This window comes from Vigna radiata, chromosome 5 (assembly GCF_000741045.1).
Source record: "Vigna radiata var. radiata cultivar VC1973A chromosome 5, Vradiata_ver6, whole genome shotgun sequence".
NCBI classification, from domain to species: domain Eukaryota; kingdom Viridiplantae; phylum Streptophyta; class Magnoliopsida; order Fabales; family Fabaceae; genus Vigna; species Vigna radiata.
Window position 1 is genome coordinate 13,669,510 of NC_028355.1, and position 23,251 is coordinate 13,692,760.

Here is a 23,251-nt window from a genome sequence, read left to right on the forward strand (position 1 = left end):
TTAGTTTAATCATAATTTACCAATATCAATTAGTCTGGTTAGTATAATTTCATCGTGATCACATACATACTGACTCATTTGACTGAGATATACTCGAATAGACATTATCCGGTCTAGAAATGATTTTTAATGTACTTTCTGACTTACTTTGACATGACAATTTCAGAATATATTGATCATTCATAACAAGCATCAAGATCAAAAAAACACTTCAAAATAATTAGAAATTACTTTAAAAAGATATGAATTGAGAGATATAAGTTTATTCATTGTTGGAGAATAGCAAATGAACCACCGAAGACAAGGTGGTTAAAAGCTTATCTTCGCATGAAACGATGCTATGATTTCTTTTTGGATGATAAAATAAAGCAAAGAAAATGGCATTGCTTGTAGGAGCAATCTGAGATTATCCCTTCAGAATGTGGAGACCGAAAGCAAGAAGGCAGCAAAAGCGCAGTATTCAGAAATTCCTTCGGAATTCTGTGTCAGATATCAGATGAAGAAATTGGCAATTTTTGTGTCTCCATTTGCTTTGCTGTAGGAGATGATGGCGTGGGGTCTGAATGGTCTTTGCCTTTGCCCCACACCACAAAGTACAGACCCAATGCGATAATGACAGCTCCGATGATACTGAAATCAGTGTAACAGAGAAAGACAAAGGAAGAAGATGGTTGAGAAAGTTGCATCAACACTATGAATACTTAGAATTAATGAAGAGGTTAGAAGCATTGTTTACCTGCCCAAGTGAAGTTGCTCTGCAAAAAGGAAGGAGCCTAAAGCACAGGTTATGACCATGCAAAGAGGATTAAAGGCAGTTAAAAACACCGGGCCCCTGCTTTGCAACACCAACCCTTGCGCATAATACGTTATTCCAGAGGTAACAATTCCCTGTAATTTTGAAATCGATCATTGAGAGAAACTTGCAATGAAAGTCAGACAAAAATAATACTTTGGGCCCAGTACTGACCGTGTAGAGAGGGCCGTAGAGTCTGAAGTCCCAGCCCAAGGCCCATGCCGGAAGCCCAGAATGACGAGTGGCAATAATCGCCACCACACTAGCTTGCACGGCACCAGATAAGCACACCAAAGAAGAGAGAGACAATTCTGCCGGATACCTTTTCAGTGCTATGGACTGCAATTAATAAGACATGTTTTTGTTACACATAGAATATAAATGTCTGTGAGAGAAGATAAAGTTAAAGATACCTGTAAAATGAAGAAAGATGACCAAGCGACACAACCCAGGAGAAGAAAGAGAGTCCCTGAGAGCCAGTGTTTAACAACTTGTGGAGAGTGAGCTCCGTCTTGGTTGTGGGTTGCGTTTGCAGAATGAAATAGGTTAAATTCAGGACCTTTGTAAAGTGTCATTAACAAAGCACCTGAAAATGTCACCAATGTCCCAATCACCTTCGCTAGGCTCCTTACTTCCTTAACATTTACACGCTCTAACCTTAGAATTACTGCTAGCACAAAAGTCACAGAAGGCACCGCATTCATTATGGCAGAGGTAAACGATGCTGATGTGTATTGCATTCCCAAGAACGTGAAGCCCTGATCAATCACTGGTCTGAAATACCACATTCAATCTCATCACTAAACTTTCATACACATAATACAGTGCCCGATTGAAGCCTTCAAGTAGATTCTTGAAATTGTTTTGGTATAAAATATATACTAAACACAAAAAAATAGAGAGATATGAAAGGAAAATAAATGTAATAGTAAGTCATCCTATATTTGTTGTTAAATACGGAAAAGTTTCTTTCATAGTATTCATCTTAAAAGCAAATAAAACATAATTATATTATACAATTAAAGTGGATGGTAAATGGAAAATGCTATATAATATGAACTAAACCGGTTAAAAAATTGAAACTATAAAATGTTTTACATAAATCTTAGACGCTAATTAAAAAAAAAATCAAATGTTATTTTTTATTGAATTTCGTCAAAAAATACATTTCTTACGATTTCTTAATACATTCTCCCATAATTTTCAATAAAAGAAAACATTTCCATTCTTTAACCAATGCTTTTAAAATACCATTCTTTTATTAGAAGTTTCATAATACAGTCTTCAATGAATTTTCTGTAACTCTGTAATATAGCAAAAACATTTTACTTAACGACTCTTTACTGTTTACATATTTATTTACGAACTAAAAATATATTTAAACTGAATTATATCACATTTATAAATATATTCCAATGCCGTATTCCCCTAACTTTCAGGAAAATTACGTTTCATTACATACCTATCATTAATTTACTACATCACTTTAATCAAATCTTTTTTACCGCTGATGAGACAGTTGCGTAAGTAAACATGATGTCGACATCTTAAGAATTTAATGCATAATTTATTTTATATTTAAAAATGTTATCAAAACATTTTTTAAGAAACCAAAATCCAAGAAATAAAGTGAATGTTATTAAAGTTAAAATGACGTATTTATAAAGTAGGTTAAATATGAAGAGGGAGAAAGGTGTTATTATACTGTTTACTGATAGTGATAGAGAAAGGTTTTAGATTATTACTCCACAAATCCGAGTGCCATTATGTGGAAGAAGACAGGGAGTGTTATCTTGGGCCTAATTTTCCTGCAAATTTCAAAATTTCATCATCAACTAATAACACAAGCATACTACTGCATGTATATATTAGGAAAATAATGGAAGTAATAATTAAGATTTGGACCTCTCAAAAATCAATGCAAAAGGAGCCAGGGCCAAAGCAGCGATGGCATTACGATAGACGACGAAAACGTAACGATTCATTCCATGGTTGAGACTGGCGACGGAGAAGATGAGAGCTCCGGCGAACCCAAATTGAAGTCCGACCGTTAACAAATAAGGCTTTGCCCTACTGAAGGTGGTTCCAAAACTAGCACAACGACAGTACTGTTGTTCCATATTTTTGTGTTGCGATGTACTCTGAAATGCATGGAGTGGTCGTGCTTATAAACATAAAGGGTAATGATTAAGACAAATTGCACTGGAAGAGGATAAGCGATAAGTATCTGTTCTAAAGTTATACTTTTGGTCAATCTCAGAAAAAAAAAAACAAAAAGTTATATTAGTATTATTTAGTGGGAGTGTCTGCAATGCAACAATACCTTTGCTTGATTCAGTTGCCGTGACTCGGAATACACTTTCCCTGCTCCAAGTTTTTTTCACAAAATCCACTGCAACTAACTTTATCTTATGCTACAAAAAACAAAACACCATATATATATGTTTTTGCTTTTTTATAATACTGTATTATTCAAGCTCAGTGGGCTCTAATCTAACACACATGCTTCAGATTAACATTTTTCTCTTCCAATCTCATTACTTTTAACCCAAATACTAGCTTTACTTGTCAATATATTACTAATAATTTATAAATTAAATATGTTTTTATTTTTTAAACTTTTAAAATTAAAATTTATTTATGTCTTAAAATTTTAAAACATTTTAATATTCAAACTTTAAAAATAAATCAAACTAATCATTTTAATTTAATTATATTAAAAAAATTACGTGTAAAATACGTTTCAAATTTACATTTAACACGTTTATCTGTTTAACATATATCAGTTCACATCTCTGTTATAACATAATTTAACAAATTCAAACAAATTAATGTTATTTATTTAAAAATAAATAAAACTATTTATTTTTTAAATGTATAAATTAAAGTATATTAGAATTTAAAAAATAAACTAATTTTAATTTTATATTTAAGTTTAGAAATTAAAAAAAATATATATATATATATACCTAACCCATTATATAGATAAAAGCAGCTATGAGTTGATAAGAATCAATCTCTAAAAATCCTACTAAAATTTACAACAGATCTTATACAGGATAATAAACTTTATTGTAAAAAAAGATACATGTAGCATAGCATAATTAACAAAGGTACATTCGACGCTCACTCAGATTGTTCGACCTATGAAGGAACCTAAAAATTAAGGAATAGATAGATAAAAAAAAAAAACACTAAACTTGATTGCTCAGTGTCATGTCAAACATCAACTGCCCCAATAACTAAAGCAATCATGACTAATAATGCCGTCTGATATACATTACATAATCAGAAACACAATCTAGAAGTGTCAAATGTCAGATATGTGGTTAATACCATGTCAAACACCAACTCCTCATATAACTAATGCTGATTAGTCGAAACTTGTGTCTTAATAATGCTATCTGATAGTGCATTCTTTATGTGATTGAATGAATTTAATTTTGATTTAGAATTAGTGGAAAATTAGTTTTTAATTATAGGATTTCTTAACTAATTGTTATGAGTAAAGTAATAATTATTATTATAGAAGAAAAACCTTTTTGCCAAACTCCACTTATTTGTAGACAAGTGTGATTTTGCATTTACGTAAGTATCATGTTCTGCTTTTTTATCACTTCCTCTTCCTTCCTCAAAACTTTTAAAAGTTTACATCATAATAAAAATGCACTGCACGCAGACGAGATTATTGGTGGAGGACATCAACTTATTGAAATTTCGTTTTCATGGCACCATTTTAATAATACAAAGATGTAAATTAGCTCAAAGATAACGAAAGTTGTAAATCCCCATGCCATAATCGCGTGTAGGATCAACTTTTTTTTACGGGATAAGAAGTGAAGAAGAAAAAAGATCAGACACCCATATTAAAAATTATGAACGACATTTTAAAAGTTAACTTACTTTTTTTTATTTTCATAAATAAATAATTTTGTGGATAAACTTATCTAGAAAAAAAAATAATAAGTATTCCAATTAAATGTCAACATATTTAATTAATTACATATCCGAAAAATAATTTTAAATATAAAAAATGATTAACTTATAGTAAATAAATTTTTTTATAACAGTTTGTTTTTAATATAAATTAAATATAACTGAAAAAATGAAAAGAAATGAAATATTTTGTTGATAAAAAGTTGATTTATGGATTTGTTTATAAACTTCAAAAATTGTTTATCAATTACTTTTTTCTCATTGTCGGCAACTTTGTCAAACATAACAAATCTTAGAAAGTAATTTATATTTTAGAAGACTTTTATCCAAAAAAATAAGATTTACCATAGCATTTTTATATATATTATATAAAAATGACAACCTTTATTGAAAAATTAATTCAAATTTCAAAATATTAATCGAAGTGTGAGTATGTGCGTATAAGAAATTGTTAGATTTGAATTGTTTTTCTAGTTGTTAGAGAGACAATATTGATAAGACTACTGATTTTTTCTCAAGAGAAACCATATTGCATCCTAAATATGAAGGAGTCTAAGAAAAAAAGAATAAATGTGTGTAACCACTTATAATAGAATATATACGAATTTAGGATTTAGGTAGGAATATTTTATAATTGTAACTCTTATTTGAATGTCAAACACTTTTGTTGAAACACTTATTAAGATGCATGGAATCAAATAAACCTTTTTTTCTTTCCAGCGTTGGCAATATATTTTATTTTAAGATATTATTTTTAATAATTTTATTACTTTATATTTAAATTTATTGATTTCAAAATATAAAAAATTATAAACTTTAGGATGAAACTAATTTAATAAAATATAAAAAAATAATTTAATAAATTTAATTAATTAAAGAATATATTCGAAATGAGACGTCAAAGAACACCATTTGATTCCCGTGGTCTAAGGCTCCAATCAAATCAAACTATAAAAAGCAAGAAAAAGAAAATCTTAGTCACTACAAGTTAGTTCAAGCCATTCAATTAATTAAGTTAAAGATCTCTGCATTATTAGGCTTTAGTTACGTTGATTAAGAGTGCATGCACGATGTGGAAAACGAGTAAGAAAGAAAATTATTTTCTCCCTCTTTATTCATAATGATTTGCTTTAATTAATTAATTCCCTTATATAATTTGAAAGTAGATTTGGACTCTGCAAAGGTGTAGCACAACACATAAACATGTGTGACAATAGCAAGTACGAGTACGTTAATTATATGTTGCCACCTTTTGACAATTTTGTCACCTAGGACCACAATAATTGTAAAATTAAGTAATGTAGAATGAAAAAAACTTTTATTTTCATTTCACATATAATATAAAGATATAATGATCATAAAAATATAAAATTATGTATTTTTTTAAGAAAGAAAAGAATAAAAAATAAAAAAAGTAATATCAAATGAATGTAGAAAAATTTAGTGTATTAAAAGAGTCACTTTTTCTCTGTAAAATTATCGCTAATTATTTGATCTATTTTTTCTTTGGCCAAATGCCTAACAAAACTAAAAAAGAGTGATTTCAACAAAAGTAAAAGAGATGATGATGTGGTAGATAGGGGGTGCACTTATAAACAAATGTGACTTCGATTGGATTTGATATTGAAGTTTGTTATTTCACATACATCTCATCTCCATGACTACTCTAAGAAAGTCAAAGTATGGGTCAATTCATCCAATTTCACTATTAATATTTTTATTCTTTACTTTTTATTTTATCAATATATTATATATTTATAAGTAGAATCTAAATTTTGTTTCATGATTCACTTTATAAATTTTTTTCATATATTTCCTTATTTAAATAATAACTTATTAGTCATTAATGGTTTTCTTGAGTGGTTTTTATAGTTACAGTGTATCTTAATTTTCTAAATAATTACAAAGAACTTTCTAATTAACTTTTCAGTTTATACAGATTGTTCAGAAATCTACAAACTCTAGTTATACAAAATGGGTCAAATTTATTAACCCGAAAGTTTATGTGGGTGAGTCCTCCCTTATTTTTGCTTTTGAAGAATCAAATATGGAGCACGTCAAATGCAAGATGAACCAAAACAAACCAAAATAGAATTGTTGATCTATATTATTATTCTAATTTAAATGATGAAGCAGTACTAATTGATCTATTATGATCCTAATTTAGATTATGAGGTAGTATTAGTTGAGCATGATATAAATATTTACAATATCTTAATCTTCATTTTTTAAAACTAAATAATAAATAAATATATTTTAACTCTATGTAAAAAAGATATTTTTAAAAGTTGGAAAGATTTCTCTTTCGGTTGAGTCCCTTCAAATACCTACACAATTTCTCCTTGATAGTTGTCCAGTCATGCTTTCCAATCCTTGTCTTCCCCCGTCCAGAGGTGTACCTATCAAAAGTTTTCCGAAGTTTAAGTCAGTTGACTGTTCGTACGAGAGTTCAATGAAATAATAATGCAGTAAATGCGAGTCACATATCTCTTACCTTTGACCAATATTTATAGTTTTTGTCATAGGCTTGAGATTATTGAATTCTTAATCATGACCCAATCTCAGTCTAATACCTCTAATCATTACTTACCTTAATCTTTATAAAATCACCTAATTATAGACTTTTGTCAACTGTTCATCCTCCACCGTCTAGCTAGGTTGATCACAGGGTAGCTTTATCATTGTCCAACCCATTTCTTTAAAAAAATGAATTTAAATAAAAATATATTAAACAATAACATTTTAAAGTTTATTCTCATTCCTATTTTTTATTTTCTCTTTATCTTTTTATAAGTTTTTTTTTTCTTTTATGAGATTACGTCTTTATTCAATTTAACATCTTTTATTGTATTTGTTCGTTTATAAACTTTTTTTATCTGTTGTAGATTTCATTATAGTAATATTAAATTTTTGATAGGTGTTAAGATGTGTTTTTTCATTTATATTTTTCTTAGATATCAATTTTTTCAAGATATATTTATTTTATTTTGATTTTGATAATTTTTTATTAACAATTTTGATCCTTCTTTCATTTCTTTTGTAGTCTATTTCTCTTTCATCGGATTCAAAACAAAACTTTTATTTTTCTCAAATGAACTTTCGAAAAGGTTATTACATATATAATTATGTTGCATTAGGCCTTAATTATAATCACCCATATTAAAATCCTTGATTTTAATCATTTAAAATGATGAAATTCAATTAAATATACTTATTATTAAACAATTTAATAGTCACTACTATGAATACAAAGAAATTTCACTTGTAATCATTTTAAAATAATCGTTTGTATATATGACATGAAAAACCGGTTAGAATGAATGCTTTGCTTAAAATGAATTGAAATTGTATGAGTATGATGAATGTTTGCATGTTTAAGTGTTTGAGATATGTTTATTTAGGATTTTGTTAGATTGAGAAGGCAATTTGAGTTCAAACGAAGAATTAGTGTAATGTAAAATATTGTTTGAAATTTGTTAAGAATACTTGAAATCTTGAAATAATTTTAAAGTTTCTACACATTGTTCTTTTTAAAAATATATTTGTTCAAACGAAACATTTTTCCTCAAGAAAAAATAAGGTAGGAAGATTTTATCTTTCTTTGTTATCATTTTTGTTTAAGTAAGATATTTTCACTTAAGAAAGAGATCGAATTTTTCTTTAATATACTTGTTCAAGCTAAAAGTTCTCACTTAAGCTAGATTCTCGCTCAAGATAGAAATTACAATAAAATCCAGTTTTTATTATTATTATTTTTGTTGAATTTTCCTTAAACAAAAATTGTATAACTTGAACTTTGATACGATGAAATTGTCATGTTTAAAAGTTGAAAAAATGTTCCACATATTTATACATAAGTAGATGAAAATATTTAAAAAAATGTTGTTAAATAATGATGTTGAATGTATATATGGCATGTTGAAATTAGATTGTTGAGTCACATACATGTTGTCGACAAAGTTGCATCAGTAAGTAATAATAAAACATGTGACATGATACATATCTTTCTCTTTCACTTATAGTTTAAAAAATGTAAATTAATACACTAATTTTATAATATTTATAAATATATCAAATTATACAAATTTATACTGATTTTTATGAAAAACATTAAAAAAATAAAAAAAAGTACTAATTTTTTAATAAAATAAATCAAATTTCTAGAAAAAAGGTTAAATTAATTAAATGAAAATACAATAAAGATTTCATGGGGACTGTACTACCCAAAGTTTTATCATACAATATTTTTCATATACAATAAGAATTATTTCTTTTCTTTTTTAAATATATATATATATATATATATATATATATATATTTTATATCTTCATTATAGATAGATGATAGATGAATTAATAGAAAAATCTTGTGAAATATTTCGATAAATAATGAAAGTGTTATAATTTTCTCTAACAAAGGAAGAAAAATTAAATTAGCATGTCACAAGAGTTGGATTTTCTTATTCAATTTAATATAAAAACATTAAATAATATATTTTCACTTCTTCCTTTATGATTAATATTTATATTTAAAAAGTCCTAATTTTTTATAAATAAATAATAAAAAATTTAATATTAAGTATTTTTATCAGAGGTTCATATTAAACATTAAATTTAAATATTGAGAATAATAAATGATTTAGTCTTCATGTCTAAAATTGAATCTATTAATTGTTATATCATACTTTAGTTTCTATAACATCGTACCCAATAATAACATATTCATAAATATACAACTAATCAATTATCTTACACTTAATAACAATAATATAACACAATAATAATTCAAAAAATGAATATTTTCTATGCATATGATTTTCTATGGAATTTTTTTTGGATATTTTCTACACATTGTTTCCCACATGTCATGGGTATAATACAAGTGAATTAATAAATTTCTAGTACAAGTGAAATTTGTATACAAATGAAAAATATATAATATTTTTAAAAATTGCTGTCATTTGAAGATAAAAATAGCAATTTATTAAGCAAAAGCAAAAGTAAATTTCTTAGGACTAAGTTACTAAAACTCCGGACCAAAGTCACCTACATTTAATTCTTACTCATACCAACAAAAACCTTAAAACTACTGCAAACAAACTTGATGCCATGGTTGAAATGTGAAGGAGAGTTTCATACAATAAGTAATGCGTGTCTTCTGTTTAAAGATCACATACCTATTACTTACCTGATAAACTTGTCATGGTTAGAGGAGGCGTGTGTACATGGGTATGTACATTTATAGAGAAATATATAGTGCTGTATTACACAAAAAACAAGAAAATTACAAAAGGATCAATTTCAGGAAGAAAAGGGAAGATGGAGACAATTCCATTATAATAAAGGGAAGATGATTAAAAAAAATCCACTAGACCAAGAGCATGCAAATAGGAGGTTGGATACCAGAAAATCGACAACATTGTCATTAATCAGCCATGAAAATGGATAAATAAGTAACATCTTCCTTTGCTGGTCAAGAAGGGAATGCCATTATTGAATCTTTTCTGCTCATTAAAGTTTTTCCCTTTAATCACTTTGTCCCTCCTTTCTGACATGCCATACATACCTCTTCAATACATTATTTAGTCTGCTTTCTCCTACTTATAAATTTTACTAACTTTGGGACGAGGAAAAGTTTTTTTAAAATTATGCATAAGAAAAAAAAATTGAGAGATAGAGACAATTATATAGAGTATCACGCATTACTTCTTTTTTTTGTGTTTAAATAATAAAACAATTCTCAACTATTTTTTTTGTATGATCTCGTCTTTCTTGTACTAAAGCTGGTGTGTTAAGACTATACATGTTTAATATTTTTTTAAAACATACTTTTAGTTGTTAAAAGAAACCGCTATTTTTAACTTCATAAAATGCTATTAAAACATATTTTCACTTTTTGAAAAAAAAAATTATTTAATTAGTGAGAACTTTTAAAAGCATAGTTTTGATAAATAAACCATTTTTCTTTAAAAAGAAAAGTAATAAAATATGACAGGAAAAAGTTGGTCAAAGAAATGTATGATTGATTACGTAAAGAAAAGAGAGAAAAGTCCATTGTAATAAAATATGAAGTGATATATGAATACTTTATATATATGCATATATTAAACACTATTAATTTATTTTTAGTGTTATGATTTTATTAAATTTATACATATATTTTTTCTAAGTGGTGTCTACTGTTGCATGTTTATAAAATATTTTCCTAACATGGTGGTGTGTGACATAACAAGAATGCTGGGTGGATTCGTTTTGTATGTTGTTGAAATATAGTTTTGGAGTTGATCTTATCCAGTAATCCATTATATATATGAACAGTAACCTCCATCAACGGGGTGGGGGAGACCATGTGTAAGTGAATGCTGATATGTTGTGCAAACCTGATGGTCCAGCTTTCTCATATTTCAAATCCTGTTTTTCTTTTTTTTTTATTTAATTCCTCCTTAAACATTTAATAGGTGTTTTGACAGTGACCTGATATCATCGCTAAGATAAGCTCTAATAAGATATTTGATATCATGTTAGAAGTGAATTTTAAATCTAACTCAACCCTACAAAATCAGCTTATAAGATGGAGTTTTGTACCTACTTATATATACTGAATTGGTCTTATCTCTAATAGATGCGAGACTTTCAACAAAACTTAAGTATTATTCTTATATTGATTATGAGATTTCAACAAAATTTTATTTAAATTATTCTTTTTATTATTGTTATTAGGTCAATTTTAAAATATTTTTAAGTTTTTTGTATTGAATTATAAAATGTAAAAAAAAAAAACAACGTTACTATATAAATAATATATACAATAGATTTTTGTAAGGAAATTTAACTATATATACAACATACAAGTGATTAAATCAAGAAATTTTTTTTTTCCTTGTGTTTTTAAAATGGATATTATAGAGTCATGTTCTTGGCACGTGCTAGAGGACACTTTGACTTCTTGATGTAAATGAAAATTTCACTATGTTTTGTTAGCAGTATTTTAGGATATATTGTGGTGAGGACTGGAATTGGTATTGATACTTGATGATTTGGATAAACAAAGTCTTAATCTTTTTAGTTTGTATGAAATTTTAAAAGAATCGAATTGAGACTTTGGCTTTGGATGAAGATTACAAGTGTTAATGATGGGTTAAAAACCCTAGGGAGAGTTTTAAGTTAAAAGATTAGAAATTTGGGTTTAATAAAAAACTGCCAAGTATGAGAATTTTAAGAGAGAAATTATTTCTTTAAAAATAGTTAAAAGTCGTTATAATGGATTGACAAATAGAAAGGAAAAAAGTCAAAAAAAAAGAGAAAAGAGTTACTTTAGGCTAGTTCCGAAACTTAAATTAAAATATGTGTCAAGGAAATGGTAATTCTACATACATTAGATTAAAATAATATAAAAAAAATATTTAAATTAATCCTTTTAAGCACATAATTAATATTTAATAAAAAATTACCAATTCAAAACTCTATCTATTTTTTATTTTAAGATTTTATGTTATATATATGGGTGTATATGAATTGTTGTTGTGAAACCTGCATATGTATTAAGTTGTTGGAAATAAACATTGACAGTGGAGAAAAGAAAAGAGTAGTAAAGGTGTGGCGAATAGATTTTGAGAAGATGCATGTTGACATTTTGTGATTCTTTCCACTCTAAGCACCATTCTAAGTTGTTATTATTTCACCTACGTAGCTCTTCTACTATTCTCACCTTCTTCTCAAAATTTGCATACAGTATTGGAAATTTGCCACCTATCCGGCAAAACATTATCTTCTATCATGACCTACATTTTCATCAAACCAATCATCATTTTGTCCCAAATTCCACACCTCTCTCAGATCCTACCACCACCAATTGTAGTGACATCTTCTAGAGTTTTCCATCATCGATACTTCAATTCTAAAATGTCTTTCCATAGATCCTGTACTTCTACTCCTACTCTCCTTAATTCAAATCATTATCTTCTTATTCAATTTTTACTTTTATATCCCATTAATTGGATTTTCTTACAAATTGTTACTAATTTAATATTTTTCCTGTACGAGATAGGAATTATGTAAATTTTATTAACTATTTCTATCATTTCATATGTGTGACATCCAGTATTGACAAGGACGATGAGTGATTGTCGGTACAAGAGACATGGATTGTAAGAGATACAAATAAGAAGCGATTTCTGGCAGACTTCCAGTAAAAGAGACACATAAACAAATTGAACATACACTAAAATAAAAAAAATCTAAAGACTATATAGATATAGAACTATACAGTTGAATCAAACATCTATAATTATAGTGATTTATTTATAATACATGCTGCCACCACCATAATAAGATATTCCTTTCCATTAACTGGTTCTTGCCAGCACTGCATTGCACCTTCGTTATAATCAAATCACCAACAGTTTAAAACTGCAGGTATTGAATCCTCGTCATCCTTTTTATAATCGAACTAAACCACCTGAAACACACATTTTAGTAATAAAAAAAAGAACTTCATAATTACTTTCGAAAATTATTTAAAATCCAAACTATTTGACACAATTATTCTAATTTTTTACACATATTTTATTCTAATTTATGCAAATCATATTTATGAGAACATCCCCAAATCAAGCTCCCCTATCTTACTTATTTCCTCGATTTAAAATTACATATATTTTTATGTTGTTTTAGTTTCTCACTACGAAATTATTATTAGCTGTGATAACGCTTAATGGTTCTTTAAAGTTTCTTAAAAAATAATTTAATAAAATAATTTTAAAGTTCAAATGTGATGTTAGTCCCTAATCTTCGTAAAATTATTTGATAGTTTTAATTTTTTGACTTTTTTTCCAATATTTATTGTTAATTATGGTTAATTTAACTTCCAAAGTGAAAACTATAATTAATATAGTTAAAGTAACAACAAATATTTGAATTTAAGATAATCAACTTTTTACGCAATCAAATTAAGTAATGCATTTCTTATTTAATATAAATAAAATCATTATGTGATTATTTTTTTTTACTTCTTCAACCCATAATACCTTTCTAACATTATATATTTATGAAATTAATTATAATTAACTTAAACACTCGTAATTTGTTTCCTACATATTAACTTCAATATCAATTTTACAAAAACTCACTTTAAGCTAACCTTTAAAATCATCTTTCCTTTCTTTTCTAATAACCATATATTTAATACCTAATATTACTAATCATTAGTCTTGTCAAATATATGTCTCATAAATTGATTTATAATGGTGGATTGAACACTTGCTAGTGGATTTGTTTGCCCGTTCGCCCAAGTATAGAAATTCAATTAGAATAAATTTTTCTTGTCAAAATTTCCACACTACAAGGAAATTATTTTTCTTAAAAAAAACTTTATTAATTGTTCATTTCAACAAGCAAAACTCTTAAAATAATTGTAGCTATAATATTTTCCAACAAAAAAATCGTGAATAGGTTTTAAAAAAAAAAAAAATTAAAACAATTGTTGAGATGGTGAACTTTTTTAAACTTTCAAGTGAAAGAATGTGAGAAGTCTCACATTAATGAGATTCCCTCCAGTCTCCTTCTTACCTATAAAAAGGAGCTCAAGACTTCTTTTACAAATATTCTAAAATTTCATTCTCTTATAATTTTTTCTTCTCTTAATATTTGAAAACTTCATTTAATACAAAGAGAGATGTGTTGTAATTTCTTTTACACTAATAAAAAAATAGTATTTTAACTTACGTATTTGATATCGGTTTAGTTGTAATCGAAACAAAAAATGATAAGATGACTTTTTTGTAATTATTGCAAATATATATATATTTCGGTTCAAAAAGAACTAATGTCTAAAACTAGGATGGTAACATTTTTGTAATTATTGCAAACATATATGTTTCAATTAAAAAAAAAAATGCCTAAAACTAGTGTGGTGATATTTTTGTAATTATTGCAACCTTAGTTTTTTAGAGAACCGAGACATAAAATAACCAATTTTTTTAACTTTTTTGAGAGGGTTTAGGCAACGGTTCTTTATAGAACCGAGGCCATAGACCCTTATAGCCTCGATTAAAAAAAATAACTAAGTGAATAACATGTGTTTAGGGTTAAATTTTGCAAAAAGATGCATTTTTAGACAGAAGCTTTTCTGTGTGTGGTGTTGCGTCGCTGCTCTTTCTTCTTCCATTTTTGCGACCATCATCTTCAACTTCTCTTGCATTTTTTCTTTCATTTTACGTTGATTAAATACTCAGGTATGATTTTCTTTCGTTTTAACCGATTGAGTTTATGCACAGGTGCTCTTCAGCTCTTCGAGTAGACGTTTTGGGATGTTCACTTCTTTTCGTTTCAGCCCCAAACTCACCTTTAAGGTTAGTTTCGTTTTTGGTTTTTTCATGTTTTCATTTAGTTGATTATTCTTCATACACAATACACATCAAAACATAGGTATAGGTAAAATTGAGAGTATGCTCAAACGAATTCTAAATGAAATGAAAATTTGTATGAAGAACCAAAAAATCATGAAAACACCTCACAAAAATTTTCAGCTCAAAATTTAAAGTGTAACTATTTTAAATATTTTTTTCAAAATTTGAAAAAAAAAACAAAAAAAAATTATGATAAATAGAAAACAACGTTTTCTACGTTTGTTTTTGTGTTTCTGGGATTATATATATCATACGGTTTATGTGATACAAAAACGATAATTTAAAAAAAAAAAAAAAACTTTAAACCGTGGTTCTTGGTAAAAACTGATTGCCTTGGTTTTGGATCCAACCGAGACAATAGACCCTTTAATTAATTAATTTTAAGGGTCTACGACCTCAGTTCAAATTAGAACCGAGACAACAGACCCAATTTTTTTTATTCGCTTTACTGCTTCTGGTTTTTTGAATCGAGGCAAAAACGTAACATTTTTGTCTCAGTTCAAAAACCGAGGCAAAAAGTTCTTATTTTATACCTTGCCTGAATATACACCGGTTGTAGAACTTTTGTATAAAACCCAAAACAACCAAGGCAATATCCCTTTGTTGCATGAATGTCATTAGTATAAGTTTTCATTTTTGTCTATTTTTGGTAATTTTTCTCATCTTTACTTTAGTTGTGTGTGGTTTGTCTGATATTGAAGACTCATCTTGTAAACTCATCGGTTCAACTATTCTTAATGTTACTTTATTGAAGTTGAGCAACAATTACTTTAACGAAGAGAAGTCTCAAAGAGTTAATATTATCTTTCATCACTTGATGCTAAATCATTATTTGAGGAAAGTGTCTTATTGAATTAAGTCATGACTTTCAAAAAACAACATCAAGTTACTCATTTGAATAACTACTTGTCACTTGAATAATGAGTTTCAAATATGAGAAAATTGTTTTCATATCTTTTATACTCTAACTTCAAATAATTATTTAAGCAACCAATTAGTCACATGAATTTCATCGCATATATTTATATCACTAGTGCAAAAATAACTTATAATGTCACACGTTTAATGTCGAACCACTCAATAGCCAACATTAAAAATGACCGGTGGTATTTTTGTAAATAAATGTAATTATTAAACGTCGTTTAGAATTATAATTTGATGTAAAAAGAATATAAAACGTCGCATGCCCCAGCGTTAGACGTTAAAAGGTCAATGAATTCAAAAAAAAATTTGAGTGGGAGATTGAAAATTCATTCACTTTATCTTAGAGCGCGAGACCCTTTTCTCTGCTCAAACTTGTTTCAAACAAAGTTTGACGACTGTTCCGGGTGAACTTTTACCTCCAAAGTTGTCTTCTCCCAAGTTGTCTTTCGCTCCGAGGAAACTCTGTGCGCTTTTGTCCAAACCGGCCGGATACCTGCCAAAGGCACTCCGACGCTCAAGTCAGTGGGTTATACAAGGTCAAAGATATGTTCTGATGAGAGTAAATGAGCATTCAATGTAACCAACTACCTTTCACCTTTGACTTGTATTTATAGCATTCCTCATGGGCCCTTACTTACCTAATCCCTAATCACGACCCAATATAAGACCCATCTCACTAATTACATTTTATCTTACCTTAATTATCGATTGCTGAGAACCCCTCCCGATCACGACCGGTCGGTCTGCATCCATAACCTCCACGTCATTTTAGTTTGCCGTCCCTTCCGGCCGTCCGATCCTGCCTGTTCGTCCTTTGGTCACCGGACGGTGAGTTAACTGACTTTACCGGGTCCCTGTTGTATATACCACCAGGTCCCTACTGTACAACGACCATCACATGTAATATTTCTTTCATATGATACAAATGCATGTTAATTAACTACTTTAGGTATGATTTTCATTTTTTTTCATCGATTATTTTCGTGTTCTTGTCCTTCATTGGTGCATTCTGCTTTCTCTCTCACTGGTGGCAATACTTTATTCTAATGAACCCACCTTAGCTTTTCGTTTTCGTTTTGAAGAACATATTTGTTGATAACTTGTTTGTTTTTTTTTTGTTGAACTTGTTTGTTGTTGTTGTTGTTTGGTTGAACTTGTTTGTTGTTGTTGTATGGTTGAACTTGTTTGTTGTTATTGTTTGATTGAACTTTTTTGTTGTTTGTTATTGTTCTTTGATTGATTCTATATTATTGTTCATAGTTCATGCTTTATAATATACCAAAAACTGGAATTTGTTGTTTTTTTTGTTTTTCAGGTCTCGTAGAGTTGTAAAAAGAATCACAATTAATTAAACAAATAAAAAAATTGATTAACATCGTATATTGACAAAATTTAACGTTATATATATATATATATATATATATATATATATATATATATATATATATATATATATAAATTCACAAAATCAACATGCATAAAAGGTTTTCTAGGACAACCTTACTCAAATCTAACCATTCTAATTAGTAACACATTTTAAATAGTTATATTCTTACTAGTTGATTCTTACCCGTTTAGGTGCAATACATATTCACAATGGTTATATTTATCCGTTTTAACTATTTAAGGTCCAAATATCATATTCATATTCATAATAATTAAATAAATTAACTAATTATGTAATTCAATATATATATAAGCATCAATTTTAGTTCATCAAACTCAACAAGTTTTCAATGTATCAAAATTAACTACTTTTACACGTTGAGCTTTGATCTCAATTACTGAAAATATAATGGTTATTATTCTTAATAGTTGGAAGTAGTCATTCTTTTAAAATAATTCATAACATGTTTATGTACTTATATTTGTTATTTTTGTTTCCCAATACCTCAAATAACTAAGTACTTAACTAAGTGTTAGGAGCATAGAAAGCACACTGAATCATTCAAGTAATAAAACATAGTAAGACCAAATATCTTCAATAAACTTGTGTAATACTAGATAATTGTATAATTAATAACTCATATAAACTAAAGAATAGTACATGAATCTACATTACGTGCAAGAAAATAAATTTCCAGAAAAATAAAGGGTGAACTTTGGTAATTGGAGACACTTAGAAGTTGAAAAAGGTCAGATAAGGTATGGAATGACATTGCTAGGGGTAGATTTTAGCACCTTCACTCTCATGTACACATAAAATCATCTCATCTCCATCAAACACTAATGCTAACCTACAAAAACACTCAAACTCTAATCCCTTAGGTGAAGATCCTTACTAAGTGTGAAGCCCTTGATCACTCAACAAACAAATTTGCATTAAGATATCAAGTTTAAGACAATTAATGGGTTAAGTTCTATCCTTAGATACAAGCTCTACTTAATCTCTTGTCTCAAGTCTAGGTTTCACAAGATTTTTTTCCAAAACCCTATTGTCGCAACCGAAATCGCGACGGGACGACGATCCAAAGAAAATTAATAAGTTTAGAAAAAGAGATTTTGGAGTCGCCACCATAGTTTATTCTGGAAAACTACGGAAAAACCATAAAATGATAAAGCACGGTCCACGAAAACCAAAGATTAGGTTCGGGAGTCGGTTACGTGTGGGGAAGGTGTTAGCACCCCCACAACGCCTGCCCTAAGGCAGTACCTTTAACTAAATACGCGAATTTGATGTGGTTTGCAAAATGTTTAATTTCCCCTAAAAAATAAAACTCTAAAGAAAACAAAATATTTTTTTGTGTTTTTTGTGCCCGACAAGGATTGACCTTGCTCCTACGTATTCTCAGTTGGACTGAGAAATCAGGGTTACGTAGTTCTTTAGAAAACATTTGGAAAATTTGTTTGGAGAATTGTTTGGAAAGTTTGTTTTATATTTTTTGTTGATTTTTTTTTTGAAAGAAGAAGAAAAAGGTTTTCGACACAAGGCTAACGCGGATGGTCGCACGTGTGCTTAAACCTCTTAAAATATTTTTGTATTTTTTGAAAGAAGGAGGAAAAGGTTTTAACACAAGGCTGACGTGAATGGTCGCACGTGTGCTTAAACCTTTTAAAATATTTTTATAATTTATTAAAAGGAGAAAAGGTTTTAGAACGAGGACGATGCGTGCGATCATACACGTGCTTAAACCTTTAAAACATATTTTTGATTTTTATTTATAGAAAAGAAAGGGTTTTCTTGCACAAGGACGATGCGTGCGATCACACATGTGCCAGACCCCTTAAAATATATTTTTGGTATTTTTATAAAAGAAAAAGAAAAGGTGTCCAGCACAAGGACGATGCGTGCGATCACACATGTGCTGGACCCCTTTAAACATATTTTTTAGTATTTTTAATTTTTATATATAAAAAAAAGATAAAATAAAATAAAATAAATGGGTAAATAACTAAATAATATAAAAAGTAAAAATAAATACACTAAAAGTTAAATGATAAACTAAAAATAATAATAAAACAAATAAAAGGGGTGGTGGTGCTTAAATAAGAGAAGGGGTGTCTAAGCTATTTTTCCTTTTATAAACAGATTGGGCCTAAGCCCAAGTGGAAAAGAAGGTGTGAAAACGAAACAAGGGGGCTGCAAACCAAATTAAATTCTGATAACAGATTGGGCCAAAGTCCAAGTGGAAAAGGGGATCGACTTAGAAGAAATGGGGGTGCAGAAAAGGTTTGTCTCTTTTTTTTTTGTTGCTTTCTTTTACTTGGCCCAAGTAGAGAATGAAAATGAAAGGGGGGCTGTGAATACGCGAAATGGGGGTGGCAGAGGAGAAAATGATCCAAACCTAGGCCCAAGGCCTTCTTTCCAGTTGAAACACTAGGGGTTCTGCCCTTTCCTCCCATTCTCACTTATTCAAAAAAGGAAAGAGACCTAGGGTCTCTCCTCTCCCTCTGCTGACGACACCATCAGCCACGAGGCGCCCTCGTCGGCTACTCCCCACCTCGCCGGAGTCGTTGCCACTCACGAATCGCCGGCAGTTTCTCCCTGAAGTCACCGCCAGCGACAACGCCGTCACTTCCCTACACCATCCAAGAGCGCCGTCGCAGAACACCATCCTCGTCCTCGTTCATTCTGAGACCTAGGGTCTCCTTCTCTGCGCAAGAGCACCCCGAGAAGCCACCTTCGTCACTCAACGTCCACGACTCAGCCTCCGCCTTCTCTCTCCCTCCGTCGGCGAAACCCAAAGCCACCACCGTTCAACGTCGTCGTTGTCCTCGCCGGCGCCGCCAGCACCGCTCCCCTTCTTCCTCAGTTCGAGAGTTTCCTTTCTCTTCCTCTCTTGTTTTTTGAACGCCACATGTTGATTGATTCTTGATTCCTCGGTTGATTGGTGTTTCGTTCACTGGGATTGGAAATGGCGGGATTGGAAACGGTGAGGGTGTGTTATGTGTGTATGAGCGTGAGTGTGGGCATGGCCACTTTTGAGTTAATATGTTGCAGTGTAACAGTGTTGAGAAAGGGCTAATCTGATAGGTATTTGGTTTGTTTTGGTCTGTTCATATTGTTTGATGCAGGTGGAAAACGACCTCGAGGTTAAGGCCAAACTGTTATCCAGATTGAGGGAAACCTTCGCTTCTGTTTTTTGCTTATTACAATTTTCTAGCATGTTTTCTAACTGTACGCAAATGGATATTAAAATCTGATACTGGGGAATATACACCTATTTCCTGTTGTCGTTTATAACTGATGAATCTTGTTTGCATGGAAATTGTATTTTGGGTGCAGTTTTTGATTGACAGAGGATATCGCAAAGTAAACGAACAACCATATACCATATACACGCATATTTCATTCATGTTCCAGACATGTAACAGAGATATATAACAGGGGCATGTGACAAAGCAGCAAACATTCACATACAACCAAGGGCCGGGAAAGACAACTTACCTTCACCGCTTTCAAAGAAAAATGGGAAAGGTAAATGGTTCTCCTCTGGCCGTGAGACCCTTTAGTGATGATCGGTGATGGTGGCGCGCGATCTTCTCCTCTCTTTTTCAGGTGTTGGCTTCTCGTTTTCTTCCTCTGCTCATGAAATGGTGGATGCCATCACAAAGACTGAGACTGAATGATGATTGAAGATGAAGGTCCAAAGAGGTTGCCTTTCTTCTTTGTATGCAAAATGAGGGTTCTCCTTCTCATGATATTAGCCCCTGTTGTCTTCTTGTGTTCTCTCTTCAGTGAATGGAGTTGAGAGTGAGCAATGAAAGTGGATGACTCGTTAATGGTAGAGGTGAATGATGTTCAAGGTCTCCCCTAGAGCGTGGTCCTCAGACCTCTCCTCTCTGCCCCTCCTGTTGTATCTTTCTTAGAAAACCAATTTTCAAGAAGGCTCCCCTTCTCTGCTCTGGGATTTCATGCTTGTCTTTTTCCTTTTCTTGTTTATTCATTGCATCAGTTGACAAATGAAACATTCAAAATCTTCCTTCTTTGATGAATGTATGCAGTTCACAGTTCAACCTAAGAAAAATTTGGAATAGGAACCAGGTCCTTTCTCGCTGCCATTGCATACATACATTCTAAGCATTATCCTGTGTCTTGTGCTGCCGGGAAGTAACTTTGCAGGAAGCTTAGTTGACTTTGATTTTGTTTTTTTTTCTTTTTGGCAAAGAGTGTCAGGGGATATACGCTTACTACTTATGAAGACACTCTTAAGTTAAAATAAAGGAAACAAATTACAAGAGAACAATAAAAATAGCAAAATATAAAGGTAAAATAAATCGGAAAAGAGAGAAAATACAATAACAAAATAGAGTAAGATAAAACAAAATAGAATAAAATGAAATCAAAATAAGATGAAATAAAAATAAAGTAAAATAAAATAGAATAAAATAAAACAAAATAAGATAAGATAAAATAAAATAAAATATAAACAGGAGACAATAAATAAAAATGAAACAAAGTAAAAATAGAGGACAAAAATAATAGAAAAAGGAAAAGAAAACCAAACATAATCTTTTTTTAAAAAAAAAAGAAAAAATAATAATAATAATAATAATAATAAATAAATTTATATGAAAATTATCTTTGCCATGCCAATTTTATTTTATCACTTCTTCTTAACTCTAGATATTTTGTCCAATTACCCGGACGAAATTGGGTATTGACACCTATGAATTACAAATTGAGCTAAGAACGTTGAATTCAAGCAAGCATTAAGCATAAAAACAAAAAAACTACCATTCAAAGGAAGAAGCATATATGTGTGTGTGTGTGTGTGTAATCAAAGAATTTACAAGGTACACAAAAGTTTAGAGGCTACAACTATCCCCAATAAGATGGGTTTGACTCTCCATTTCCATGGAGAGCCTCGAGCTTACAAAATGGAAGATGGAAGAAGAAGAAAACACAAAAAGGAAGAAAAGGTTGTTCCTACAAGCCCCAAGCAGCCTCCATGAGCTCTTGTAGTGGATTCGTGCCTTTAAACCACCACAAAACCCTTCTCCCTTCAAGAAATCTGAATAAATAAGCACAACTTGCCATATTAGCACATGCACTACTCAGCGTAAGGGGCCTACCACTTAGCGATGGACTCAGGAATGCCAAAGGTAGCTCTTTAGAATGCTAGTGCTCAGCAGTAGTAAGGGGCCTCCAGCGATGGCTGCTCCATTTGTTCTATGCAATGGAACTGCTCAATGCAATAAGGTGGCGTTGAACGCCACTTAGACTTCAAGATCTCCCTCTTTTGATGTTTTTCTTGCTTCTTTGGGTTGCCAAGTTCTCTGATTTGGTAGAAGGTCTTCCTGTTACAAAAATATGATACAAAAAGAAGGGATTAAAGATATATATTAATAAGAGTAGCCCAAAATAAAGGTATTTACAAAAGCAAGAAAAAGGTAAGGATTAAGTAAGTTACAAGCTAAAGAAGAGTTTATTTTGTTAATAAATTATGGCTCAAAAAATGGTGAAAATTAACATTATCTTAGTAGATTAAATAAAAGTGATATATTTACGAAGGAAATGGAAATCCAAACTCCTGGAGGTGAAACTTGAAACATGTATACTCATGTTCACTGATTATTTGTGTTACCTATAAGCAATGTGGTTTGCAATAAAATGTAACATAAACACCTAAAAGCTTCTTATTGAAAGGAGAGGAATCTCCAAAAATATTCTTATATCAATTTTAACATTTCAATTTATAAAAATCAACACCCACCCTTGTTCAAATAACCTAAATAATAATCATGTTGTC

The 23,251-nt window shown here is 29.9% G+C and overlaps 1 protein-coding gene and 1 long non-coding RNA gene across 2 annotated transcripts; one reads left to right on the forward strand and one right to left on the reverse strand.

Annotated features, from left to right (window-relative positions):
* Positions 1 to 243: 243 nt before the first annotated feature.
* LOC106759904 (WAT1-related protein At4g08290) lies at positions 244 to 3,168 on the reverse strand. The gene is made up of 7 exons (XM_014643287.1): positions 3,117 to 3,168; positions 2,699 to 2,934; positions 2,539 to 2,601; positions 1,207 to 1,567; positions 968 to 1,132; positions 737 to 888; positions 244 to 630 (listed from the first exon to the last, which is right to left on the reverse strand). Exons 2-7 carry the CDS (start codon positions 2,911 to 2,913, stop codon positions 486 to 488), a joined length of 1,101 nt encoding a protein of 366 aa, XP_014498773.1. The 5' UTR covers positions 2,914 to 2,934; positions 3,117 to 3,168; the 3' UTR covers positions 244 to 485.
* A 16,701-nt stretch (positions 3,169 to 19,869) lies between these two features.
* LOC106759969 lies at positions 19,870 to 21,555 on the forward strand. Its single transcript, XR_001375642.2, has 2 exons — positions 19,870 to 20,431; positions 20,574 to 21,555. It is a non-coding gene; the product is annotated as an uncharacterized LOC106759969 (long non-coding RNA).
* The last annotated feature ends 1,696 nt before the right edge of the window (positions 21,556 to 23,251 follow it).